General features: G+C 44.9%; 1 protein-coding gene across 1 annotated transcript in view; it reads left to right on the top strand.

The window, feature by feature from the left end:
• Positions 1 to 26,154, top strand: part of COLGALT2 (collagen beta(1-O)galactosyltransferase 2) — a 362,921-nt gene extending 336,767 nt beyond the window's left edge. The window contains exon 12 of the mRNA XM_075322014.1: positions 24,792 to 26,154. Within this exon, the coding sequence (XP_075178129.1) occupies positions 24,792 to 25,065 (274 nt within the window). The 3' untranslated portion in view covers positions 25,066 to 26,154. The remainder of the gene's footprint in view (positions 1 to 24,791) is intronic.
• The last annotated feature ends 1,694 nt before the right edge of the window (positions 26,155 to 27,848 follow it).

Below are 27,848 nucleotides of genomic sequence, written 5' to 3'. Positions count from 1 at the left end.
TAGGAGACGAACATCTTCAGTTCGTAGCTCTGCCATTCAGTCTGGCGACAGCCCCACGGGTGTTCACCAAGGTCCTGGCAGCAGTGGTAGCAGTCTTGCACTTTCAGGGACACCCGGTGATCCCATACTTGGACGATCTACTCGTCAAAGCACCCTCCCTCGAGGCATGCCAATGCAGCCTGAATGTTACGCTGGAGACTCTCCAGACTTTCGGGTGGATCATCAATTTGGCAAGGTCAAATCTGTCTCCGACTCAATCACTAACGTATCTCGGCATGGAGTTTCATACTCTATCAGCAATAGTGAAGCTTCCGCTGAACAAGCAGCGTTCACTGCAGACAGAGGTGCAGTCTCTCCTTCAAGGCCAGTCGCACCCCTTAAGGCGCCTCATGCACTTCCTAAGGAAGATGGTGGCAGCCATCGAGGCAGTTCTCTTTGCGCAGTTTCATCTGCGCCAACGGCAATGGGACATTCTCCGCCAATGGGACGGGCAGTCAACCTCCCTGGACAGGGAAGTCTCCCTTTCCCAGACGGCCGAGGACTCTCTGCTATAGTGGCCATAGCCCCCATCCTGGGCACTGGTCACGACAGATACGAGTCTGTCAGGGTGGGGAGCAGTTTGTCTCCGCCACATGGCTCAGGGGACGTGGACTCAGCAGGAGTCCACCCTTCAGATCGATGTTCAAATCGGGGCAGGGTATCTTACCCTATTAGCCTTCCAGAAGTGGCTAGAAAGAGAGCAGATCCGAATCCAGTCGGACATCTCCACAGCGGTGGCATACATCAACCACCAAGAAGGGGCGCGCAGTCAGCAAGCCTTCCAGGAAGTCCGGCGAATCCTCATGTGGGTGGAGGACACAGCATCCACCATATCCGCAGTTCACATCCCGGGCGTAGAAAACTGGGAAGCAGACTTCCTCAGTCGCCAGGGTATGGACGCGGGGGAATGGTCCCTTCACTCGGACGTGTTTCAGGAAATCTGTTGCCGCTGGGGGGTGCCGGACGTCGACCTAATGGCGTCTCGGCACACCAACAAGGTCCCGGCATTTATGGCACGATCGCGCGATCACAGAGCTCTGGCGGCAGACGCCTTAGTGCAAGATTGGTCGCAGTTCCGGCTCACATATGTGTTTCCACCTCTGGCACTCTTGCCCAGAGTACTGCGCAAAATCAGATCCGATTGCAGCCGCGTCATACTCGTCGCACCAGACTGGCCGAGGAGATCGTGGTACCCGGATCTGTGGCATCTCAAGGTCGGCCGACCGTGGTCACTACCAGACCGACCAGACTTACTGTCCCAAGGGCCGTTTTCTCCATCGGACTTCTGCGGCCCTGAACCTGACTGGGTGGCTTTTGTGTCCTGGATCCTAGCGTCTTCAGGATTATCCCAAGGGGTCGTTGCCACCATGAGACTGGCTAGGAAGCCCACGTCTGCTAAGATATACCACAGAACGTGGAAGATTTTCTTATTCTGGTGCTCTACTCAGGGAGTGTCTCCCTGGCCATTTGCATTGCCTACTTTTCTTTCCTTCCTACAATAGGAGTCAGAAAAGGGCTCGTCGCTCGACTCCCTCAAAGGGCAAGTCTCAGCACTATCCGTGTTTTTTCAGAAGCGGCTAGCACGTCTTTCTAAGGTGTGCACGTTCCCGCAGGGGGTTTGTCATATCGTACCCCCGTACAAGCGGCCGTTAGATCCATGGGATCTGAACAGGGTTCTAGTTGCTCTCCAGAAGCCGCCTTTCGAGACTCTGAAGGAAGTTTCTTTTTCTCGCCTGTCACAGAAGGTGGCGTTTCTCGTTGCGATCACATCGCTTCGGCGAGTGTCTGAGCTGGCAGCTCTGTCATCCAAGGCTCCCTTCCTGGTGTTTCACCAGGACAAGGTAGTGCTGCGCCCCATTCCGGAGTTTCTCCCTAAGGTCGTATCCTCGTTTCATCTTAATCAGGATATCTCCTTACCGTCTTTTTGCACTCATCCGGTTCACCGGTATGAGAATGATTTACGTTTGCTAGATTTGGTGAGAGCACTCAGAATCTACATTTCCCGCACGGCGCCCATGCGCCGGGCCGATGCACTTTTTGTCCTTGTCGCTGGTCCGCGCAAGGGGTTGCAGGCTTCTAAAGCCACCCTGGCTCGATGGATCAAAGAACCAATTCTAGAGGCCTACCGTTCTGCGGGGCTTCCGGTTCCTTCAGGGCTAAAAGCCCACTCAACCAGAGCCGTGGGTGCGTCCTGGGCATTACGTCACCAGGCTTCGGCTCAACAGGTGTGCCAGGCAGCTACCTGGTCCAGTCTGCACACTTTCACCAAGCATTATCAGGTGCATACCTATGCTTCGGCGGATGCCAGCTTAGGTAGAAGAGTCCTGCAGGCGGCAGTGACACCCCCGTAGGGGAGGGCTGTTTTGCAGCTCTAACATGAGGTATTTCTTTACCCACCCAGGGACAGCTTTTGGACGTCCCAATCGTCTGGGTCTCCCAATAGAGCGCTGAAGAAGAAGGGAATTTTGTTACTTACCGTAAATTCCTTTTCTTCTAGCTCTTATTGGGAGACCCAGCACCCGCCCTGTTGTCCTTCGGGATGTTTTTTTGTTGTTTGCGGGTACACATGTTGTTCATGTTGAACGGTTTTTCAGTTCTCCGATGTTATTCGGAGTTAATTTGTTTAAACCAGTTATTGGCTTCCTCCTTCTTGCTTTGGCACTAAAACTGGAGAACCCGTGATACCACGGGGGGGGGTATAGCCAGAGGGGGAGGGGCCTTGCACTTTTGATGTAGTGCTTTGTGTGGCCTCCAGAGGGCAGTAGCTATACCCCAATCGTCTGGGTCTCCCAATAAGAGCTAGAAGAAAAGGAATTTACGGTAAGTAACAAAATTCCCTTCTTTAAACCTCAGATAAACCTCTCTCAGACTAAAGAAGTAGGAAAGAGATAGAGGAGAAAGGACTGATACATTGTACCTAATGAAGTTATATACTCTAAATACTATGTGACAGCATAATGTGCTGCACTTTGGCATGGCCATGTGAAAAAGTGAAGCTCTACACCAATTGGCATAAGTAAGAAGAATGACTAGTGAGTCAGACTGATGGAATTGTTAGGCAAGCTAATCACACCACCCCTCCAGAGCCAACCTCCTAACATGCAGCACATCGGAGCAGAAGCCTTTTCTGCCTCAGGGGAGCTACCTATGCATATTACCATTTGTTTTGCACTGTTAATTGATTTATGGTCATGTTTTATTTATGGCCCTACAGTATTTGATTTCACTTATTGTTTGATGTGATCGTACAAAAATCTGTTTTAGGCCTCCGACACACATCCGTGCCGCCGGTACATGTTTGCCATTTTTTGCACGTCCCAGCGGCACGGATACGCGTACACCAATGCTACCCTATGGTAGCAGGCACACACACATAAAACCGCACGGAACGTGTGTCCGTGTGCATTTGTACGTGTGTGCGTTTTTCTACATGCTGACATGTCCACGTTTTCTCCTGCAGCACGGGTGTCACACGGCCCGCACCCGTACCACACAGATGTAGTGTGGATGCGGTCCCGTGTGACATGCGCCGGAGAAAACACACGTGTCAGTGAAAAAAAACCAAAACATTTACTCACCTTCTCCAGCCCTCCTGTCTCTGCTGCTGCTGCCACTTGCTGCCGACCGCCGCTCATTATGCTCATTTAATATTCACTTAACTGCGGCGGAAGCAGCAACAGTGCGCAATCGGCAGGGCTGGAGACCGAAGATCAGCACCACAGACAGTAGCGCGGACCACGTGAGTATGCAAATTACCGGTTCTACGTGTGCTATCTCGGATAGCACACGTAGAATACACGTGGACCGCACGTACCCGAGACACGTACTTATCACACGCAACACGCAGGGTAAATACATGTCTCGTGGCACGTGCGTGTTTTTAACGGAAGTGTGTTTCAGGCCTTAGATACAGTGGGGAAAATAAGTATTTGATACATTGCTTATTTTACACGTTTTTCCACCTACAAAGAATGGAGAGATCTGTAATTTCTATCGTAAGTACGCTTCAACTGTGACAGACAGAATAAAAAATTCCAGAAAATCACATTCTATGATTTTTAAATAATTAATTTGCATTTTATTGCATGAAATAAGTATTTTATACAAAAGAAAAACAGAACTTAATGTTTGGTAGAAACCTTTGTTTGCAATTTGCAGAGTTTGCACGTTTCCTGTAGTTTTTGACCACATTTGCACACACTGCAGCAGGGATTTTGGTCCACTCATCCATACAGATCTTCTCCATATCTTTCAGATAAGATTTTTTTATTGCGTTCAGGTCTGCAGACTGCCTAGTAGAGATGAGCGAACTGGTCCCGGTTCGGCTCGAGGCCGGTTCGCCGAACGGGGGTCCCGTTCGAGTTCGGTTCGTCGAACCGAACTCGAACGTATAGGCTATAATGGGAGGCAATCACAAACACATAAAAATGCATTATAAATGTACACAAACAGTTAATAAACATTGCCATAACACTTACCGGTCCCCGCGATCCCTTCTGCACTCTGTCTCCTGCCGCTATTCCATCCGATGATCGCTGAATCCTCCCGGTGACCTGCACTGCCAGCAGAGATGCAGGACCTATCGTGACGTCAAAATAGCCATGTGACCAGTCATGTGGCTATTATCTCATTGGCTACAGACTGGTCACATGACTATGACACGTCATGTAGGACCTGCGAGTGCATCTCTCCGGTACACGGTGCACATATGTGTATCGCCGTGTACCGGCGACATGCTCTAGCACACGGTCGACTCCCCGTTCCGTTAGGGACCGGCTGACACAGCCGGTCATTAACGGAGATCACCGTTGCCATAGCAACGCAGTTAGCGGTGACGTCACCGCTAACCGCGGCTCCGAGAGCACCGTTGCTATGGTAACGCGTCTGTCAGCGTTACCGCTGTTACCGCTGACAGCCAGCACTGATCACTCACGGAGTGAAGGCTGCACGCTGCTTCCCGATTGTAGTGATGATTGTAGTGAGGATGGAGGTTCCCCAGCCCCAAGTGATGAGCTGGTGAATCTCATCCTTCCTCACTACAATCGTCACTACTACTACACTAGTGATGATTGTAGTGAGGATGGAGGTTCCCCAGCCCCAAGTGATGAGCTGGTGAATCTCATCCTTCCTCACTACAATCATCACTACTACTACACTAGAAAGAAAGAAGACAGAAGAGCAGGATCGTGGAGGGCTGACAGGGGGTAATAAAGATGGAGTCTCTAATGTGTCTGTGTATTTATTTCTATTAAAGTATTTTTTCTCTGTGTGGTGTTTTTTTTAACCCTTTATTGGAGATTCTTAATGGCCGGGTCAAACGTGCCTGACATTAAGAATCTCTGGCTTAATACTGGCTAGTAAAACAAAGCCAGTATTAACTCATGATTACCCAACAAGCCACCCGGCTCCAGGGCTGTTGGAAGAGTTGGATACAGCGCCAGATGATGGCGCTTCTATGAGAGCGCCATTTTCTGGGACGGCTGCGGACTGAAATCCGCAGCAGAGGCGCCCACAAACCTCGGGCTAACCTGTGCTGCGGATTCCAATCCCCAGCTGCCTAGTTGTACCCGGCTGGACACAAAAATAGGGCGAAGCCCACGTCATTTGTTTTTTAATTATTTCATGAAATAAGTGAAATAATTAAAAAAAAACGGGCTTCCCTATATTTTTGGTTCCCAGCCGGGTACAAATAGGCAACTGGGGGTTGGAGGCAGCCCGTGGCTGCCAGCTGTACCTGGCTAGCATACAAAAATATGGCGAAGCCCACGTCATTTTTTTGGTGGGCAAAAAACTTCTGCATACAGTCCTGGATGGAGTATGCTGAGCCTTGTAGTTCTGCAGCTGCTGTCTGCTCTTCTCCATACAGACAGACAGCAGCTGCAGAACTACAAGGCTCAGCATACTCCATCCAGGACTGTATGCAGAAGTTTTTTGCCCCCTGAAAAAATTATGTGGGCTTCGCCATATTTTTGTATGCTAGCCAGGTACAGCAGGCAGGTACGGCTGCCCCCAACCCCCAGTTGCCTATTTGTACCCGGCTGGGAACCAAAAATAAAGGGAAGCCCTTTTTTATTATTTCATGAATTTCATGAAATAATTAGAAAACAAATGACGTAGGCTTTGCCCCATTTTTGTGTCCAGCCAGGTACAACTAGGCAGCTGGGGATTGGAATCCGCACCACAGGTTGGCCTGAGCTTTCTGGGCCCCACTGCTGCGAATTGCAGTCTGCAGCCGCCTCAGAAAATGGCATTTTCATAGAAGCGCCATCTTCTGGCGCTGTATCCAACTCTTCCAGCACCTGCCTGCTATACCTGGCTAGCATACAAAAATATGGCGAAGCTCACGTCCTTTTTTTGTAGTTTTTTGGCAAAAAAAATAAAAAATGCTTCCCTGGATTTTCCATTGCCAGTGAAGGTAACACCAAGCAGTGGGGGTTAGCAGCCAGTAGCTGCTTGGATTACCCTTAGCTAGCAATACAAAAAATGCAGCGGGAGCCCATATATATTTTTTTTAATTATTTATTTAAATAACTAAAAATAAAATGGGCTTCCCTGTATTTTGATTGCTGGACATCACAGTGCTGTAAAAATAAATCTTAAAAAAAATGACGTAGCGCTCCGCGGTATTTTTGATTCTCAGCGCAGATAAAGCAGACAGCTATGGGTTGCCACCCCCATCTGCCTGCCGTTACCTTGGTTGGCAATCAAAATACAGGGAAGCCCATTAATTTTTTCTATTTAAAAAATAGTTAAAAAAAAAAAATTACGTTGCGTCCCCCCATTTTTGATAGCCAGCTAGGGTAAAGCAGACGGCTGTAGCCTGAAAACCACAGCTGGCAGCTTTACCGTGGTTGGGGATCCAATGTGGAGGTCCCCTCAGACTCTTTTTTATAATTATTTTATAAATATTAATAATTACACAATAAAAGTAGGGTCCCCCCCAAATTGGATCACCAGCCAAGGTAAAGCGGACAGCTGTGGTCTGGTATTCTCAGTGTGGGAAGGTCCATAGTTATTGGGCCTTCACAGCCTAAAAATAGCAGGCCGCAGGCACCCCAGACGTGGCGCATCCACTAGATGCGCCAATCCTGGCGCTTCACCCCAGCTCATCCCCTGCCCTGGTGCAGTGGCAAACGGGGTAATAAATCGGGTTGATACTAGCTGTAAAGTCACCTGAGATCAAGCCCAGCAGTTTGTGATGTCATGGCGTCTATTAGATACCCAGCATCATAAACTGTCAGTACTAACAAAAACAAAAAATCGACAAAAGAAATTTATTTTAAAAAACAGTCCCCAAAACATTTCCTCTTTCACCAATTTATTGTAAGAAAAAAAATAAAGGGGTCCCACGACGACTCTGGACCGTCTAGAATATGGGGGGGAGACACTCAGGGAACGTATCCCCCATTTTCTAGGAGTGCGGACCCTTCATGTGAGGAGTGTGGGTGCAATGAATCTGCACTCACTCTCCCCGGGTCCACAGCAGCAGAGTCCATGTCGTAATGGTTGCTACCAAAGCTGCAATGCCCTGCTCATGAGGTAAGGGCATGCCTAATCAGGAGAACTACTGTAGAGGAAGCTCTGCTCACTGGTATATAGGTGCTCAGAGGTAATAATAGATAAAATTAGTGAGTAACCTCGGCACTCTATATCTCCCAGACTAAGTCAGTAAGTCACAATGGATAGTAATGCAAAATCACTCTTTATTGGTCCGTATTAAGAAATTTTTTTTTTCATAAGCATATATGTTTTTGTCCAAAACAAGTTACAAATGACGTTTCGGCCTGAGCCTTCGTCAGATTGGACTTATCTGCATGTAATCATGAAAAATGACAATAATCAGTATCACATAAGAGTGAGAGAACAATAACATAAACTGGAACAATGTAGAGGTACAATTGGGATGCAGCAAAAAAATTGCAACACAGCAAGAAATGAAACACATGATACAAATGTCATAATACAGTACAAGGACAATATAGTAATGACAAATATGGGGTCAAAGTAGGCTTAGACAGCTCTGGTACGAAAGAGATGTCAATCATAAAGTAACATGTGCAGTAGGTGTAGAGCTACAGTATGCATGGCAGAGCTAATGGGTAGACCGACCATAGAAAAAGAACGGAGAAAAAATGGAGAAAAAAATGGAGAAAAAGTGGAGAATAAGTGGAGAATAAGTGGAGAAAAAGTGGAGAATAAGTGGAGAATAAGTGGAGAAAAAGTGGAGAAAAAGTGTAGAAAAAGATGGAGAAAAAGTGGAGAAAAAGTGGAGAATAATTGGAGAAAAAGTGGAGAAAAAATGGAGAAAAAGTGGAGAAAAAGTGGAGAAAAAGTGGAGCACCCTTTGGTGCCTTTCATGTGGCACTAAGGGGTGCTTAGCTTTGTATTTTGCCAAAAAAATGAAAAAAAAAATGACGTAGGGTTCCCCCTAGTTTTGTAGCCAGCTAGGGTAAAGCAGACGGCTGCAGCCTGCAGACCACAGCTGGCAACCTCACCTTGGCTGGTAATCCAAAACTGAGGGCACCCCACGCTGTTATTTTAAATTAAATAAATAATTTAAAAAAAAAACACGTAGGGGTCCCCCAAAATTGGATCACCAGCCAAGGTAAAGCAGACAGCTGGGGCCTGATATTCTCAGACTAGGGAGGTCCATGGTTATTGGACTCTCCCAAGCCTAAAAATAGCAGGCCGCAGCCGCCCCAGAAGTGGCGCATCCATTAGATGCGCCAATCCTGGTGCTTCGCCCCAGCTCATCCCGCGCCCTGGTGCGGTGGCAAACGGGGTAATATATGGGGTTAATACCAGATGTGTAATGTCACCTGGCATCAAGCCCTGGGGTTGGTGAGGTCAGGCGTCTATCAGATACCCGACATCGCCAACCCAGTCAGTAATAAAAAAAAATAGACGACAAACACATTTTTATTTGAAAAAACACTCCCCAAAACATTCCCTCTTTAACCAATTTATTAGAATGAAAAACAAATCCAGGTCTGCTGTAATCCAAGGGGTTGCCATGACGATCCACACTGTCCCAGTCAATGAAGAGCAGGATGTTCCCCATTGGCTGGGAGAGCAGTGCAGTGACCTGAGCTAACATCAATGGGTCAGTCCAGGTCACTGCAGGGGATGACAAGTGCTGCTGTCAGCGAGGTACATTACCTGCGCTGATCTCCAGCACTGCCGACAGCCCCTGCCACAGTTCAGTGACCGGCGCCTTCACAGCCAAATATCGCGAGAGGTCCGTGACGTCACCGCTAGTCAGTCTCGGGTCGGAAGCGAGAGGTGATGTGACAAGCGGCGGCCATGGAGGACAGTGACAGCGCTGAGGTCGGGATGGCGGGACTTCATCACCGCAGGTAAGCCGAGCGGGGGGGGGAGGGGGAGGGGGGTATATGTGTGTGTGTGTGTGTGTATGTATGTGTACGTGTGTGTGTGTGTGTGTGTACATGCCGCGGGCAGGAGGGGGCTGAGTGAGCTGAGCGGGAAGTGTGGGCTTCCTTCACGTAACTAAGATAAACATCGGGTTACTAACCAAAGCGCTTTGCTTGGATACCCGATGTTTATCTTGGTTACCAGCTTGTGGCAGGCTGCCAGCGATGGCTCCTGCACACTGTAGCTGTAAAAAGCCCTGCTTTTTGCTGCTAGAACCGTTCTCGAACGTATCTAGAACTATCGAGCTTTTGCAAAAAGCTCGAGTTCTAGTTCGATCTCGAACAGCCCCAAAAATCACTCGAGCTTAGAACTGGAGAACCTCGAACCACGAACCGCGCTCAACTCTACTGCCTAGGCCACTCCAGGACTTTGAAATGCTTCTTACAGAACCACTCCTTAGTTGCCCTGACTGTGTGTTTCGGGTCATTGTCATGCTGGAAGACCCAGCCATGACCCATCTTCAATGCTCTTACTGAGGGAAGGGCCAAAATTTTGCGATACATGAACGCAGCCATACGCCCTTCAATACGGTGCAGTTGTCCTGTCCCCTTTGCAGAAAAGCATCCCCATGCTTCATGGTTTGGATGGTGTTCTTGGGGTTGTACTCATCCTTCTTCTTCCTCCAAACATAGCGAGTGGAGTTGTTACCAAAAAGTTCTATTTTGGTCTCATTTGACCACATGATCTTCTCCCATGCCTCATCTGGATCATCAAAATGGTCCTTAGAGAACTTTAAACGGTATGTCACAGGTATGCCATGGTAACCAGGAGTAAGGGCAGCTAGAGTGGTCCTCAGACTAGAGGCCCTAAACTGTCCCTTATTCCAGAGGTAGGCTTGATGTTAGCCAGGTCTAGACCACCAACGTAGCCCTAACTCCTTAGCAGCCCTGGTCTAACACCCCTGGGGAGGGCTGGGACAGGAGTAAAGAATCCCACAAATACCAACAGACGGGAAAACCAAGGCTCAAACTCGCTGCATGCACACACATTGTAAAAGACAATTTGTGCTCAAGGAGAAATGAGGTACAGGGAGGAAATATACAAACAATAAGGATATTTCCACAGCACAGCAAATTGCATGCAACAGTTTACCAAACAATTGGATCACCACTCACAAAGACCGGTAACACTGGATCAAAGCTAGAGCTATCTTTGTCATTTGAGGCTACATTCCACCATTTTTATATGGCGGAGGCGGCTGTGATAAGACTTCAGCAACCTGTGACCCCAGCAGCAATTCACCAGCCAGCAGGAATTAACTCCTGCTAAACCAAAGATGAGAGAGCACTAAACAGTCGACACCCGACTCTGGTTGAGCAACTAAGAAGCATCAGGTTGCCTGGCAGACTCTGCAATGTGAACAGAAAAATTCACTGGCTGTGTGGACAGTACAAAAAATATAACCTTTATTAATAAATACTATTACAAACTTTTTCATAACAATTCCACACAATTTTGAAGCCTATCTGAAACACACAGTTAAAAATAATCGGGTTCAGATACAAGAATAGCAGGTAGACTGGGAGTTGTTTTCTCAGTCAAAGCTGCTACAGTGAATTCTATATAACAGAGAGTGATAGAAGAAGGGTCTTAATTCCGCGCCAAGGACTCAATGGATCCAGGAAGAGATTAATGCTTCTCTAATAACATGCACAAGTCTACGCGTTTCTGGAGACACAGCTCCCTTCATCAGGACATTGGCAATGTTCTCTTGCCAATGTCCTGATGAAGGGAGCTGTGTCTCCAGAAACGCGTAGACTTGTGCATGTTATTAGAGAAGCATTAATCTCTTCCTGGATCCATTGAGTCCTTGGCGCGGAATTAAGACCCTTCTTCTATCACCCTCTGTTATCAGCCAACTTTGGGACTGCTGCCTGGACCTGGATCTAATATATGCCTGTATAGTGGTTGTGACTGGCACAACCATTATAGGTGAGTGTGTTTTTATTACATATCTTCCTCCCTTTTTGGGGTAAGACCCTATTGCGCTTTTCTTTCCACAGTTTCTCATCTACAGTTAATTCTATAAAATATGTCCAGGCCTGAACAATAATTATGCTTATGCAGACTCATATATGCTACTGCAACACAATAAGGCCACAAGACTTCAAAGCCTGTCCCTTTGGTATAGGGAGAACCATAAACATCCCAAACTATAGGCTATCAGTTCACTATCGCCTATTAAATATATTTGTAGGCTAGAATAATGATGTTCTAGATATCGCAGAATGACTGGGGAAGAAGTCAATTTAGACTCTCTTCTATATACTAGAAAAAGATATTGTATGTGCAGGAGTAGGACATCTGTCCCCGAATACACACTTCTCCCAAATAACCTTTACGTAGTCCTACTTTAATGAATGTTAGGAGTGTTGGTTCCTATAGTGGAAATTCCCTATCCAGGGTCAGGTTTACATCAATAAGACCTGGGGTAGAGCTCATATTCTTTATCTCCCCCCCCCCATATCCAGTTATTTACACTAGATTGCTGCTGGGGTGTAGGGAATGGTACTATAACCTACAATATTAAACAACTCCTCCAGCTCATTAGACCAATCTCTGTTATATAATTAATGCAGTTTCAGTTCTACTGCCTATTCTGATTATATTTACTAATAGCCTCAATACCTCATCGTGTTTCCTCTCGCCTATGTTGGTGAGATTCATCAGGAGGTAATCAGAACACTCTGGTTCCTAATCCCAGACCATGTGTTAATGCTGTGCCAAAATGTCTCTGTATGTCAGCCCCACATGTTTGATCGATACTGCATTAATTATATAACAGAGATTGGTCTAATGAGCTGGAGGAGTTGTTTAATATTGTAGGTTATAGTACCATTCCCTACACCCCAGCAGCAATCTAGTGGCTGACTTAAATAACTGGATATGGGGGGAGATAAAGAATATGAGCTCTACCCCAGGTCTTATTGATATAAACCTAACCCTGGATAGGGAATTTCCACTATAGGAACCAACACTCCTAACATTCATTAAAGTAGGACTAAGTAAAGGTTATTTGGGAGAAGTGTGTATTCGGGGACAGATGTCCTACTCCTGCATATATAATATCCTTTTCTAGTATATAGAAGAGAGTCTAAATTGACTTCTTCCCCAGTCGTTCTGGGACATCTAGAACATCATTGTACTAGCCTACAAATATATTTAATAGGCGATAGTGAACTGATAGCCTATAGTTTGGGATGTTTATGGTTCTCCCTATACCAAAGGGACAGGCTTTGAAGTCTTGTGGCCTTATTGTGTCGCAGTAGCATATATGAGTCTGCATAAGCATAATTATTGTTCAGGCCTGGACATATTTTATAGAATTAATTGTAGCAGCTTTGACTGAGATAACAACTACCAATCTACCTACTATTCTTGTATCTGAACCCGGTTATTTTTAACTGTGTGTTTCAGATAGGCTTCAAGATTGTGTGGAATTGTTATCAAAAAAATTTGTAATAGTATTTATTAATAAAGGTTATATTTTATTGTACTGTCCACACAGCCAGTGAATTGTTAATATTAGTGGACGATTTGTAGGTCGATACAGTGACTGCAATGTGAACAGAGTCTGGAGTTGCCATGACACAATAATCTTTGAGACTTTTGTACCAGCTCTCGTCAGGTCATTGACTATGTCCTCCCATGTAGTTCTAGACTGATTCTTAACCTTTCTCAGAATAATCCTTACCCCATGAGATGAGATCTTGCATGGAGCCAAAGACCTAGCATGATTGAATCTTGTGTTTCTTCCATTTTCTAATAACTGCGCCAACAGTTGTTGCCTTCTCACCAAGCTGCTTGCCTAATTTCCTGTAGCCCATCCTAGCCTTGTGCAGGTTTACAATTTTGTCCCTGGTCTTTAGACAGCTCTTTGGTCTTGGCCATGCTAGATAGGTTGGAGTGTGATGGAGTGTGTGGACAGATGTCTTTTATACGGGTAACGAGTTCAAACGTATTAAAGAAAAAGTAACAGATCTGTGACAGCCAGAATTCTTCCGGGTTGGTAGGTGATCAAATACTTATTTCATGCAATAAATTGCAAATTAATTATTTAAAAATAATACAATGAAATTTTCGGGATTTTTTTTTATTCTGTCTGTCACTGTTTAAGTGTACCTATGATAAAAATTACAGACCTTTTTGTTCTTTGTAGGTGGGAAAACTTGCAAAATCTGCTGTGTATTAAATACTTATTTTCCCCATTGTAGATAACTGCTTCATTTATTGTTACAGATCTATAACCTTAGTTTACATTGGGGGAGTTCATTGCTGGATTTTATGTAGTAGTATAGTGCAGTGTAGCTGTATGATATGTTTCCCTTACTCCCATTCTATGGCCCTTACAAAACCAGTACGGTGCAGCTTGCCTGATGTCAGGCTCTCCTGTGGCATAGTGAAATAGATTCTTATACATTAGTGCACTGATGTTTATAGATTTTATGCATCTAATAGATTCTTGTCCATTCTGGAATGTGGTGTCACATCTTGACAGCACCATTTAAGGGGTTTACAAGGCATGGCCGGAACGCGATTCCACTCGTGCCTGGCAGGCACACATGTCAGCTATAAAAATCAGCTGACATGTGTGCTGATCGCCAGTAGGACGTAATATTACCACCCGTAGTCATTAAGGGGTTAAAGAAATTACACACTCTCAGCTTTAATTTTTTTTTTTATTTGTTTATTAAACCACAAACAAAATATGACAGGTACAAAATAAAGACACATAAAGCATATGCACACAAGGCTACAAATGACACAAAAAATAAAGGATGTACCAATAGGACATGTGTAGCATCATATAGTTTGATAACCAAACATTATGAGGCATCATTGATGCCACACTCCATAAGTAAATTTTCTAAATTAAGTACTTGAAATACATAGACATTCTGACAAAGAACAAAAACAACAAATTAACCATTTCTGCCAATAGCTGCCAACCCAAAAGTAGTTTAAAACCAATACCAGTCCATAATCCCTAAAACATATTGTTCAGATGAAAACACGAGGCTCACCATAGTTAAGTGGATAATGTCAAGGGGGAGAAGTTCTACATCTCCGAGACCTTAGCAAACTTATCACGCCACCCTCTATTCTGATATATGGTCCATTCAAAGGGAAGCATTGCATTTACCAACTCTATCCATGACTGTTGGGGAGAGTTGCCCATCCACTCTAATGCTATGAGTGTCCTGGACATAAAAAGTGACTTTCGCAAGAAAATGTTGTGATGATGACACCAAGTCCCTTCGTCAAAGACTCCAAACAGAAAGAGTAATGAATCAAGGGGTATGGGGAAAGAGGCTATGGAGCATAGGACTGAGACAACCTCACACCAAAAGGAGGCAATCACCGGACATCCCCAGATCATATGAATAAAGTTAGCGTCTTCCCCGTGACATCGCAAACACTCTAGTGTCGCCCGGTGATGCAGCTTAAACAGTCTCAGTGGGGTTAAATATGCCTGGTACACTATATATATTTGCATCATTTTATTATTAATGGAGGGGGAGACCTTAGTTGGGTACTCCAGAACCTCCCCCCAGTCATCCTCCTGTATATTCGAGACTAACAACTCCCATTTCCCCCTGTCAATGGTCGAGATTCATTCCCCATGGATAGTAAATAAGTGGAAAAAAAGGGGTTTTCAGCTCACCAGTTTGTTGTAAATTCAGCTGGATGAAAGCTCCTGGACGGTGCTCAGTAGAACAAGGGAGGCTATAGACAATCAAAGTGAGGAGGTACTCCGGCACAAACGTCCATGCAGACAGAAATTGTTGAAGATTAAAAAAACATCTTTAATTCTTAATAGATAAAATACATAGTGAGGATAAAATTTCCTATGATTGACGCGTTTCAGACGCTGGGTCTTTAGTCATAATCATTGATGATTATGACTAAAGACCCAGCGTCTGAAACGCATCAATCATAGGAAATTTTATCCTCACTATGTATTTTATCTATTAAGAATTAAAGATGTTTTTTTAATCTTCATCAATTTCTGTCTGCATGGACGTTTTGTGCCGGAGTACCTCCTCATTTTAATAGTAAATAAGTGTACAAAGATTAAATCAACCCTTTAGGACCCTGATATCAAAAAATCCCTGTCAAAGGGAAAGAGGATATTAGAGTGGTCTCTGATGTGTTCTGCATGTGATGCTGGATCGCTGTTCTATGTTGTAAATATCTGAAGAAATGACCTCTAGCAACCTTAAATTGGGACTGAATCCAGTCAAAAGACAACAAAACATTTTGTTTGTATATATCCTTAAGAGAGAGAATGCCGTGTGGATTCCAGAATGTAGAAAACGGGTGGTCAGACAGTGTGGGGAAATACACATTCTGCCATAAGGGCATTTCAGCAATGGTATCTGAAAAATGCACAACCTTCTTGGCTTGCCTCCAAACCTATTGCACCAATCTAAGGAGTTGAAGTAGTTTCGGTTAACTTAATTTTCCTCTCTCCAAAAAAAACAAGTAAACAACTTGTCTCCACCGCATGAGCTAGGTGGTATTCTGAGTTAGGTAAATAAGAGCCGGACATCCAGGAAGATAATGCTTTCAATTGGCCAACTAAATAATAGAGGAAAAAGTCAGTCAATGCTGCCCCTCCCAATTGTTTAGGCCTATGCATCGTGGTCAGTTTTAATTTAGGGCTTGCGTTACCCCAAATAAACCCGGACACCAACGAGTTTAGGGACGAGAAAAAGGATTTTTGAACTGGAATAGCACTGTGTTGAAGGGGATAATTAAATGTAGGGAGTAGGATCATCTTTATTACGTTAATATGTACCAGAACCGACAGATGTAGCTTGCTCCATAACAAGAATTTAGATTCCGACAGTTCTAATAGAGGGTAAATATTAGAGCGCAGATCCTGCTGATCGTCTTTATGTATAATAATTCTATATAATATAGTACTAATATTTAAAGCTAGGGACTAATGGTAATGGGGATAGAGTCTCTAGATTGGCTGTGGGGCGATGGGAAAGAGTAATCAAGTGAGATTTATCCCAATTTATGCCTAATCCGGAGTATTTACTAAATTAATCTATGGTGTTGACAACCCGAGGTAAGGACAGTTCCACATCATATATAAATATGATCATATCATCCACATATAATTCGATGGTATGCACCTGATCTGAAATTTGAATGCCCCATATCAATTTATTAGAACAAACCTTAATCGCCAAAGCTTCAATGGACAGGGTAAAAAGAACCGGAAACAAAGGGCACCCCTACCGAGTCCCCCTTCCCAAATGAAAGGATTCAGAGAAAATACCATTGACCACCATATTGGCCTTGGGAACACAATATACTGTAACATTTGGATCCAGTTGCAAAATCTAGGACCGAATCTAAAGTTTTGGAGGCAGGCCTTCAGGAAGTTCCACAACAAAGAATCAAATGTCTTGGCCGCATCCAGCGAGGCCATGGCCCTTTTGTTATCCTTCACTAGGGTACTTGATTTGACAACAGACTGAACGTTTCTAATATTAATGGAAGTACTCTTCCCTGGCATAAAACCTGTCTGATCAGGGTTGACAATATCCAAAATAACAGAGTTCAGTCTAGTGGCTAGGAATTTGGTGAACATTTTATAATCTGGCTTCCAATCTTCCACCGTATCCAATTCAAACTTCTAACACTGACCTACAAAGCTGTGCATAATCTTTCCCCTCCGTACATCTCCGAACTACTCTCCCACTACACTCCAACACGTCACCTCCGGTCCTCCCAAGATCTCCTCCTCTCCTCCTCTCTCATTCGCTCCTCACACAACCGACTCCAAGACTTCTCCCGAGCATCCCCAGTCTCCTGGAACTCGCTGCCTCAACACGTCAGACTATCCCCTACCCTTGCAAACTTCAAACGGAACCTGAAAACGCACCTGTTCCGAAATGCCTACAATCTACAATGAACTCGCTGCCGCCCGACCACCGTGCGGAGCTGCCGCCCGACCACCGTGCGGAGCTGCCGCCCGACCACCGTGCGGAGCTGCCGCCCGACCACCGTGCGGAGCTGCCGCCCGACCACCGTGCGGAGCTGCCGCCCGACCACCGTGCGGAGCTGCCGCCCGACCACCGTGCGGAGCTGCCGCCTGACCTACACCCCACCTATTGTCTCCTCCCCATAATCCTATAGAATGTAAGCCCGCAAGGGTAGGGCCCTCTTCCCTCTGTACTAGTCTGTCTACTGTAACTTGTATACGTATTTTGTATGTAACCCCCTTCTCATGTACAGCACCATGGAATTAATGGTGCTCTATAAATAAATAATAATAATAATAATAATAATCCACGTTCACTAAGGAGATGGGACAGTATGATCCACACTTCAAGGGGTCTTTCCCCTCCTTTATAAGTACTTTAACACTTGAAGTCCCAGAGAGGGGTCATTTAACATTTCTACCATTGGAACCATATGGAGCTCGAAATTTCTGGGACTTCTAGTGTTAATGATGGCATTATACAGTAGAAGGAGTCTGGGAGGGAAGTTTCCTGTATAGTCTTAATAAACACCTCCAATAAGGGTGGTAGCATAAATTCCTGATATTTTCCATATAGCTCTACAAGGAAACCATCAGGTCCTGGGGTCTTGCTCACAGCCAAATCCACTATTGCAGACTTCAATTCATCCTAAGTGATCTCAGCCTCCAAAAGTGCTTGCTGAGCAGTGGTTAACCTTGGGAAATCCACATCCGCCAAATATGTCAGACAATCTGTGACAGTGTTTTCACTCCTGGAGCTATACAGCACACTATAAAAGTCATAAAACACTGGAGAATATCAGTCGGGGAGGTAACTATACATCTGTCAGGTCTACGAATTTGAAGGCTAGTGTTAGAAGAGTTATGCTGTCCGACCATGAAGGCCAGAAGCTAACTGGACTGGTTACTCATCTCAAAATATAATTGCCATGTGAAGAATTATTTGCGTCTGGATTTACTGTCTAAATGTCGGGTATAGCATCCATGTGAGTGCAACCATTTCAATCTGTTGTCATTAGAGGGGTTGGCTATATAGACCATTTCTGCCTCCTTAACCTGATGTTCCGCAATATCGTGTTCCTGTGAGGTAATTCTCATAATATATGAAATTGTTGATCACAGCTTTAATTTGAGCGTATTCACATCCTAATTTAAGTAAGGGTTTAAGAATTACAGCTCTTTAATATGTAGCTACGTCTTTTTCAAGGGACCAAAAGTAAATTGGACAGTTATGTCAACAGTTCTTTATTGGGCTGCGTAGGTTATTCTCTTGTTAAACCATCATCAATAAACCAGGTAAAAGGTCCAGAGCTGATTCCAGGTGTGGCATTTTCACCTGGAAGCTGTTGCTGCAAACTCACAGCATGCGGGCACAGATGCTCTCAATAGAAGAGAAATCATTAGGCTGAAAAAAAGAAGAAATCCATCAGAGGAATAGTAGAAATGTTGCGAGCAGCTAAATCAACAGTTTGGTACATTCTGCAAAAAAAAAAGAGCTCACTTGTGAGCGTGGGAACTCAAAAACACCTGGATGTCCATGGAAGACAATAGTAATGGATGATTGCAGAATCCTTTCCATGGTGAAGAAAAACCTATTGACAACATCCACCCAAGTGGACATCTCTAGGATGTATTGTCTGAAAAGGATTCTCTACAAAGTATTAAAAATAAACATTTTATTTACTGTAAAGTAATTTTGACCAATTACTTTGAGCCCCCAAAATGAAAAGACATTGTAGAGAAATGGCTGCAATTCCTAAATGTTTCACAAGATATTTTTTTGCTCAACCCCTTTAATTAAACCTGAAGACCGCTACATCTCAGTTGTTTCATTTGAAATAAAAACTAGTGGCATGCAGATCTCAAATCACAAAGATTCAGCCACAGTCCAAATATTTCTGTACCTAACAATATATCATACTTTTCTTTCTCTACACCCTGTTATCCACAGATCAACTGCATGTACAACTTGACGGGTTCCCTGTAAGTGTAGTCATTCAGTCATCTTGTTAGTTGTCAGTAGCTGCTACTATATACAGTTTAAAACACTGTAGGAGGGAAAGAAAGCGCAAATAGGGTCTTACCCGGTATGAGGGTAGAAATGATAAAGATGAAATACACTCACCTGGTGAGGTTGTGCCAGTCACAACCCCTTTCTCAAGCTTGTGATTGTCTAGTGGTTTAGCAGCAGCCCTGAAGAGACATATAATATGTATAGAGAAAAAGAAACTGGTTTATCTCTGCGCTAAAAACCACAGAGGCTGTATATTAAAAGAAGAAACGTGTTCCAGCTCACCGTTCTGATGTGTAAGTCTGAGGAGTGGACCAGCTGATCCTGCACAGAAATCCCAGGCACAAGGGGATAATAGCAGATACAAAGTAACGAAATCCAGCGGATCACAGGCAGATGAATTAAAAACTTTCCTTTATTTTCATCGCTTTAAAAATGGATAGACAGCATCCACAAGGCACAGTTCATCCAATTGGGATGAACTGTGCCTTGTGGATGCTGTCTATCCATTTTTAAAGCGATGAAAATAAAGGAAAGTTTTTAATTCATCTGCCTGTGATCCGCTGGATTTCGTTACTTTGTATATTAAAAGACCTCCTTTTTTTTAGATGATAGATTTCTTTTTTTTCCTGAGGAAGGAGACGGAGATGTCTCTGAAACGCTTAAGCCAGCTTTACACCTTACAATTAGGTCTGCGATCTCGTATGCGATGTGACACGCCCAGGTCGCATATGCAAATGAATGAGATTACACGTAGGTCGTTCATTTGCTGTCACACGTGCGTTAGTAGTCTATGTTAAATTGATCAATTTTGTGTGCGATCTTTTAGATCATGTGTTCTGTGACGTATGCATTGGGCACCTTTTTTTTTTTATTTATTGACTTGACAAGCGTGTGTAATGTGTAGGGATGCGTTTTTACTATGTCATCTGCCATTCTGCTCTGCTACATGGCCGCTGGCAGCAGACACAGACAGCCATGTAGCAGCGGTGAATGGTAGTTGACAGCAGACACAGAAAGAGCCGCACTGTCAGAATGAACTCGGGTGAACCTCACCCGACTTCATTGTCATGCTGCGGCTCTATCTGTGTCGCGCCCTGATTAGCGGTCACCTGTGAAGAACTCACCGGTGACCGCTAAACTCCTGAGTGACTGAATTGAGCAGCCCTCTCTCATATACTCACCGATCCCCGGCGCCGCGCTGCACGGCGTTCACACTGCTCCGGCGGCTTTTACTGTTTTGAAAAAGCCGGCCGCCAATTAAACAATCTCGTATTCCCTGCTTACCCCGCCCACCGGCGCCTATGATTGGTTACAGTGAGACACGCCCCCCACGCTGAGTGACAGGTGTCACACTGCACCCAATCACAGCAGCCGGTGGGCGTGTCTATACTGTGTAGTGAAATAAATAATTAAATAATTAAAAAAAACGGCGTGCGGTCCCCCCTAATTTTAAAACCAGCCAGATAAAGCCATATGGCTGAAGGCTGGTATTCTCAGGATGGGGAGCTCCACGTTATGGGGAGCCCCCCAGCCTAACAATATCAGCCAACAGCCGCCCAGAATTGCCGCATACATTATATGCGACAGTTCTGGGACTGTACCCGGCTCTTCCCGATTTGCCCTAGTGCGTTGGCAAATCGGGGTAATAAGGAGTTATTGGCAGCCCATAGCTGACAATAAGTCCTAGATTAATCATGTTAAGCGTCTATGAGACACCTTCCATGATTAATCTGTAAATTACAGTAAATAAACACACACACACGAAAAAATCCTTTATTAGGAATAAAAAACACAAACATATACCCTGGTTAACCACTTTAATCAGCCCCAAAAAGCCCTCCATGTCCGGCGGAATCCAGGATGCTCCAGCGTCGCATCCAGCGCTGCTGCATGGAGATGACCGGAGCTGCAGCAGACACAGCCGCTCCGGTCACCTCCACACAGCAACTGAGGTGAGTAGCGCGATCAGCTGAGCTGTCACTGAGGTTACCCGTGGCCACCGCTGCATCCACCGCTGCATCCAGTGACAGCGGGTAACCTCAGTGACAACTCAGCTGATCGCGCGGCTGTCTTCAGTAGCTGTGTGGAGGTGACAGGAGCGGCGGTGTATTCTGCAGCTCCGGGCACCTCCATGCAGCAGCGCTGGAAGCGACGCTGGAGCATCCTGGATTCCGCCGGACATGGAGGGCTTTTTGGGGCTGATTAAAGTGGTGAACCAGGGTATATGTTTGTGTTTTTTATTCCTAATAAAGGATTTTTCGGGTGTGTGTGTTTATTTACTGTAATTTACAGATTAATCATGGAAGGTGTCTCATAGACGCTTAACATGATTAATCTAGGACTTATTGTCAGCTATGGGCTGCCAATAACTCCTTATTACCCCGATTTGCCAACGCACCAGGGCAAATCGGGAAGAGCCTGGTACAGTCCCAGAACTGTCGCATATAATGTATGCGGCAATTCTGGGCGGCTGTTGGCTGATATTGTTAGGCTGGGGGGCTCCCCATAATGTGGAGCTCCCCATCCTGAGAATACCAGCCTTCAGCTGTATGGCTTTATCTGGCTGGTTTTAAAATTAGGGGGGACCGCACGCCGTTTTTTTTAATTATTTAATTATTTATTTCACTACACAGTATAGACACGCCCACCGGCTGCTGTGATTGGGTGCAGTGTGACACCTGTCACTCAGCGTGGCGGGCGTGTCTCACTGTAACCAATCATAGGCGCCGGTGGGCGGGGTAAGCAGGGAATACGAGATTGTTTAATGGGCGGCCGGCTTTTTCAAAACAGTAAAAGGCGCCGGAGCAGTGTGAATGCCGTGCAGAGCCGCGCCGGGGATCGGTGAGTATGAGAGAGGGGGTAAGAGGGATAGACTGACATGGACAGAGAGAGAGGGACAGAGATAGTGACTGACTGACAGAGATTAGTGCATGACAGACATTGTGAGGCGCTTCAGAATGCAGCTTTTCAGCTGCGCTCTGAAGCGGGCCTTTTTTAAGCTGCGGTGCAGAGCGCACACCTGCGCACATAGCCTCAGACATCAAAATCGTATGAGGGATGTCACATGTTTCAATTGACTAGGTTCGTGCAACAAAACGTCCAATGTATGAGGAATAAACGACGTGTATGCGATCACCGTATTTGCGTTCAATCTTGATCGCACGTAGGTGTCACACGCAAATACGTCACGAACGATGCCGGATGTGCGTCACTTACAACTTGACCCCGACGACGGATTGAAAGATTTATTGAAGCGTGTAAAGCAGGCATTAGAACTGTAAAAATAAAAAGGAAGTCTTTAATATACAGCATCTGTGGTTTTTAGTGCGGCGATAAACCCGTTTCTTGTTCTCTATATATATTATATACAGTTTATATCAGGGGTCTCAAACTCGGCTGGATGTATGGGCCGCACAGAGGAAAAAAAATAATTTGGGGGGCCGCATTCTTTGCAGGACAAAGTGACATTTTTATCGGTACCATATTTTATTTTATTTTTTTACACACCTTTGGATCACTGGTTTTGAACATTTTTCACTTGTTTATTATCGTTCTTTGTTTAAACATTTAAACATAAAAAAAAACAAAACATTTTTGATGGTAAAAAAAAATGTCATGCCTTATTTTGATTTTTTTTTTTTTTTTTTACATTTTATCCCTTTCTTGCAACTAATGTGTTACAATTAGCACTATATAGTAATTTTCGCCAACATCTTTTAGTAATGTTCCCCATCTTGTAATGTGCCCATCCTTATCCCCTTGTAATATTTTGCCCCATCCTTCTCCCCATCCTACAGTAATGTGCCCATCCTTGTCCCCTTCCTATAGTAATGTGCCTCATCCTTGTCCCCATCCTATAGTAATGTGCCAATCCTTGTCCCCATCCTATAGTACTGTCCCCAGCCTTATCCCCATCCTATAGTAATGTCCCCATCCTATAGTAATGTCCCCAACCTTGTCCCCATCCTATAGTAATGTGCCCACCTTGTCCCCATCCTATAGTAATGGCCCCATCCTATATTAATGTCCCCAGCCTTGTCCCCATCCTATAGTAATGAGCCCACCTTGTCCCCATCTTATAGTAATGTCCCCATCCTATATTAATGTCCGCAGCATTGTTCCCATCCTATAGTAATGTGTCCACCTTGTCCCCATCCTATAGTAATGTCCCCATACCTATATTAATGTCCCCAGCCTTGTCCCTATCCTATAGTCATGTGCCCACCTTGTCCCCATCCTATAGTTATGTGCCAATCTTGTACCCATCCTATAGTAATGTGCCCACCTTGTCCCCATCCTATAGTAATGTCCCCATCCTATAGTAATGTCCCCATCCTATAGTAATGTGCCCACCTTGTCTCCATTCTATAGTAATGTCCCCATCCTATATTAATGTTCCCAGCTTTGTCCCCATCCTATAGTAATGTGCCCATCCTATAGTAATGTGTCCCATCACTGTCCCCTTTTACTAATCTGCTCGTGCAAGTCCTCTTCTTGAAGTAATGTGCCCTTTCCTGGTCCTCTGCTTGTAGTTATGTCCCATACTGGTCCTTCAATGTGCCGTTCTTTACAGACACACACACACACACAAGAAAAACAAACAAAAAAACAAACATTCTTCTCACCTGTGCCCCGTTCCCTCGGCTGCCTCATCTCTGCTTCTTTCTGTCTGCTGGCCCGTGCCCCTGTTGACTATCGCAGCCGGTGCAGGGACAGTAACCACTGTCGGCGCTTTATGTCAGATGATTGTTTTGCCAGCGCTGCGTGCAGAGTCAAGCTCTCTGTGCATAACGTTTCCAATGCAGCCATAGCCGTCCGCCAATCAGAGGTAAGCAGCTGAGGTCAGGCAATTTCCATTGGACGAATAGTTGTGCACAGAGCACTTGACTCTGTCTGACGTAAAGCTCAGACAGTGGCTGCAGCTCCTGCACCGGCCGCGATAGTCAACAGGGGCACGGGCCTGGGGCCACACGAAGCAGCCTGAGGGGCCACATGCAGCCCGCGTGCCACGGGTTTGAGACCTCTGGTTTATATGTAGAATTTGTTGATAGAGTAATTTTGTTAGTACTAATGGACTAGTCCTCCCTTCTACTGTATGTCTTTTCGCTCTCCTGCATTAGTCTGATAGAGAGTTATATAAGGTAAGTGTTTCAAAATATTTCATTTATTGATTGAAAAAATTGACCAGTCTATCATCATTGTTTTGCTCAAATAATTGGGTTTAAAATGTAAACACCCTTTAGATAGGGTTAATAAGCTTTCTTATAATGTTACAATAATTTCATATCCTCTTCTTGTGTCCAGAGAGAAATATATGGAACATTATTACCCACGGGATCTCAAGGCCTTCTCTGCTGAACCCCTTCTTGTCTTCCCAACTCACTACACTGGACAGCCAGGATACTTTAGTGACACAGAAACATCCACTATATGGGATAATGAAACAGTGGCAACTGATTGGGACAGACAATACTCTGGAAAAACAAGACAGCAGGGTCAAATACACACGGATGCTCAGAACACAGAAGCATTGTCACCGCAGACCACACTGGACACATCGTCTCGGGATGAACTATGATTGCTAGAAAGTTGTGTGTACAGAACCAAGATTTTGTATAGAAAATATTGTTTACTGTGAATATTTTGAAATAGCAAATCATTTTATATGGGAAAGCCCATGTCAAGACCATTGGCCACAATCGATTGACCTCTATTGCTCTACTTCTACAAGTGTTGATAAAAATGTTTTTGAATTACTTCAATCCATGTGTGATGATATAGTTGAGGACTACAGCTCTATGACACCAAGAAATCGCAACAAGAAAAAAGCTTTTGTAGCTTGCTTATTGATATATCTTACAGTCATTTGTCTTGGTGTCTTTGGCCAAAATCAAACATTTGTGTACAATGGCATGAGTACAGACCTCAATGCACTGACTGACTGCAGGTCTTCTGATCCGAACGAGGCAGCCTCGTGAAGGCCTTGTGGGGCTGTCAGATTTGGGTCAGGAGGAGAGATGAGCAAACCTGAGGTTCGGTGTTCGTACCAAATACAGACTTTAACAAAAAACCAACAGAGTTCGAGTTCGGAGATCGGGTGCTAAACGGCAAGTTCAGTCGTACTTTAGATGAAGATCCGTTTGGGACCTGAACTTGATTGAACCCCAATGGAAGTCACTAATTGGGTAGTTCAGGTTTCCGCCCACATGCAGCTAGCCATAAACAGAGCACTTCTGGGGGTGGGTTGGTGGGATTTTCGATTTTTTTTGTTTGGTGCACACTACACCCAATCATGCTGTTGTTACCCACAGTGCAAGCCATTCAATCACTGCAAGCAGCTTGCACTGTGATAATCATAGAGCATCAGAGCATACCTGAGTGCAGCGTTGGTCGCACAAGTGGTTTGCGTCTGAACCCCGAACCCGAACTCTATTTTTTTTGTAAAGTCTGTGTTTGTTACAAACCCTGAACATCGAACATCGGGTTCACTCATCTCTAGTCAGGAGACCCACCTCTAGTCTGTGCAATGTGATTCGTACTCAGACCATGTTTCATGGATGTCTTAATTGGCCTTACGTACAGTTTAAATTAGAAGTTTACATTCACTCTCTATAAAGACACATCTGCATGTTTTTCTCACTATCTGACATGAAATCAGAATAAACCTTTCCCGTTTTAGGTCAATTAGGAACAAAAATTATTTATATTTGCCAAATGCCAGAATAATGAGAGAAAGACAGAGACAATGTATTAAGGCATTTTTATTACTTTCTGCAAAGTGAAATGTTTGCATGCATTTCATTAGTATTTGGTACCATTGCCCTTAAACTGTATGACTTGGGTAAAATGTTTTGGATCTCCTTCCACAAGCTTCTCACAATAGTTGGTAGGAATTTAGGCCGCTTTACACACAACGACATCGCTAACGAGATGTCGTTGGGGTCACGGAATTCGTGACGCACATCCGGCCTCGTTAGCATGTGAAACGCACGAACGACTGTTAACGATCAAAATTACTTACCTAATCGTTGATCGTTGACGCATCGTTCCTTTCCCGATTATCGTTGCTGTTGCAGGACGCAGGTTGTTCATAGTTCCTGCGGCAGCACACATCGCTACGTCTGACACCGCAGGAAAAAGAAACATCACCTTACCTGCGGCCGCCCGCAATGACGAAGTAAGGAGGTGGGCAGGATGTTCGTCCCGCTCATCTCCGCCCCTCTGCTTCTATTGGGCGGTCGCTTAGTGATGCCGCTGTGTCGCCGCACGAACTGTCCCCTTAGAATAGAGGACGTTCGCCGGCCACAGCAATGTCGCTAGGCAGGTAAGTATGTGTGACTAAGCGATATAGTGCGCCAAGGGCAGCGATTTGCCGTGACGCACAACCGACGGGGCGGGTATGCTCGCTAGCGATATCGATAGCAATATCGCTGCGTGTAAAGTGCTCTTTTGGGCCCATTCCTCCTGACAGAACTGGTGTATCTGAGCCATGTTTGTTAGTCGCCCGCCTTGCTTGCACCTGATTTTTCAGCTTTGCCCAAACATTTTCAATAGGATTGAGATCAGAACTTTGTGATGGCCACTCCAAAACATTGACTCTTATACTTAAGCCACTTTGTAACCAGTTTGACAGTATGCTTTAGGTCATTGTCCATTTGGAAGACGCATTTCTGTCCAAGCTTTAAGTTCCTGGCTGATGTGTTGAGATGTTTCAGTATTGCCACATATTTCCTCAATATGCCATCTATTTTGTGAAGTGCACCAGTCCCTCCTGCTGCAAAACAACTCCACAACATGATGTGGCCACCTCTGTGTGTTCACAGTTGGGATGGAGTTCTTTGGCTTTAATGCTTCTTCCTTTTTTCCTCCAAACGTAACAATGATCATTATGGCCAAACAGTTCAAGTATAGTTTCGTTAGATCACAAGATATGTCTCCGAAAATGAAGGTTTTTGTTCCTGTGTGCATTTGTAAACATTAATCGGGCTTTTTTATGTTTCTTTTGGAGTAGTGGCTTCTTCCCGGCAAAGTGGCTTTTCAGCCCATATTAATACAGTACTTGTTTCACTTTAGATAATGACACAATCTTACCAGCGTCCACCAGCATCTTCACAAGGTCTATTGCTTTTGTTCTTGGATTGATATGCACATGTCTGACCACAGCATGTTCATCTCTTGTACACAGAACCCGTCTCCTTCCTGAGTGGTATGATGGCTGAACATTCTCATCTTGTTTGTACTTGCATATAATTGTTCATACAGATGATCGAGGCACCTTCAGGTACCTGGAAATTTCACCAAAGGATGAACCAGACTTGTGCAAGTCCACAGTCCTCTTCCAGAGATTGTGGATGATTTCTT

Source organism: Anomaloglossus baeobatrachus, chromosome 8 (assembly GCF_048569485.1).
Source record: "Anomaloglossus baeobatrachus isolate aAnoBae1 chromosome 8, aAnoBae1.hap1, whole genome shotgun sequence".
Classification (NCBI taxonomy): domain Eukaryota; kingdom Metazoa; phylum Chordata; class Amphibia; order Anura; family Aromobatidae; genus Anomaloglossus; species Anomaloglossus baeobatrachus.
The sequence above is the reverse complement of the archived record's forward strand: the minus strand, read 5'-3'. Positions and strand labels throughout refer to the sequence as shown.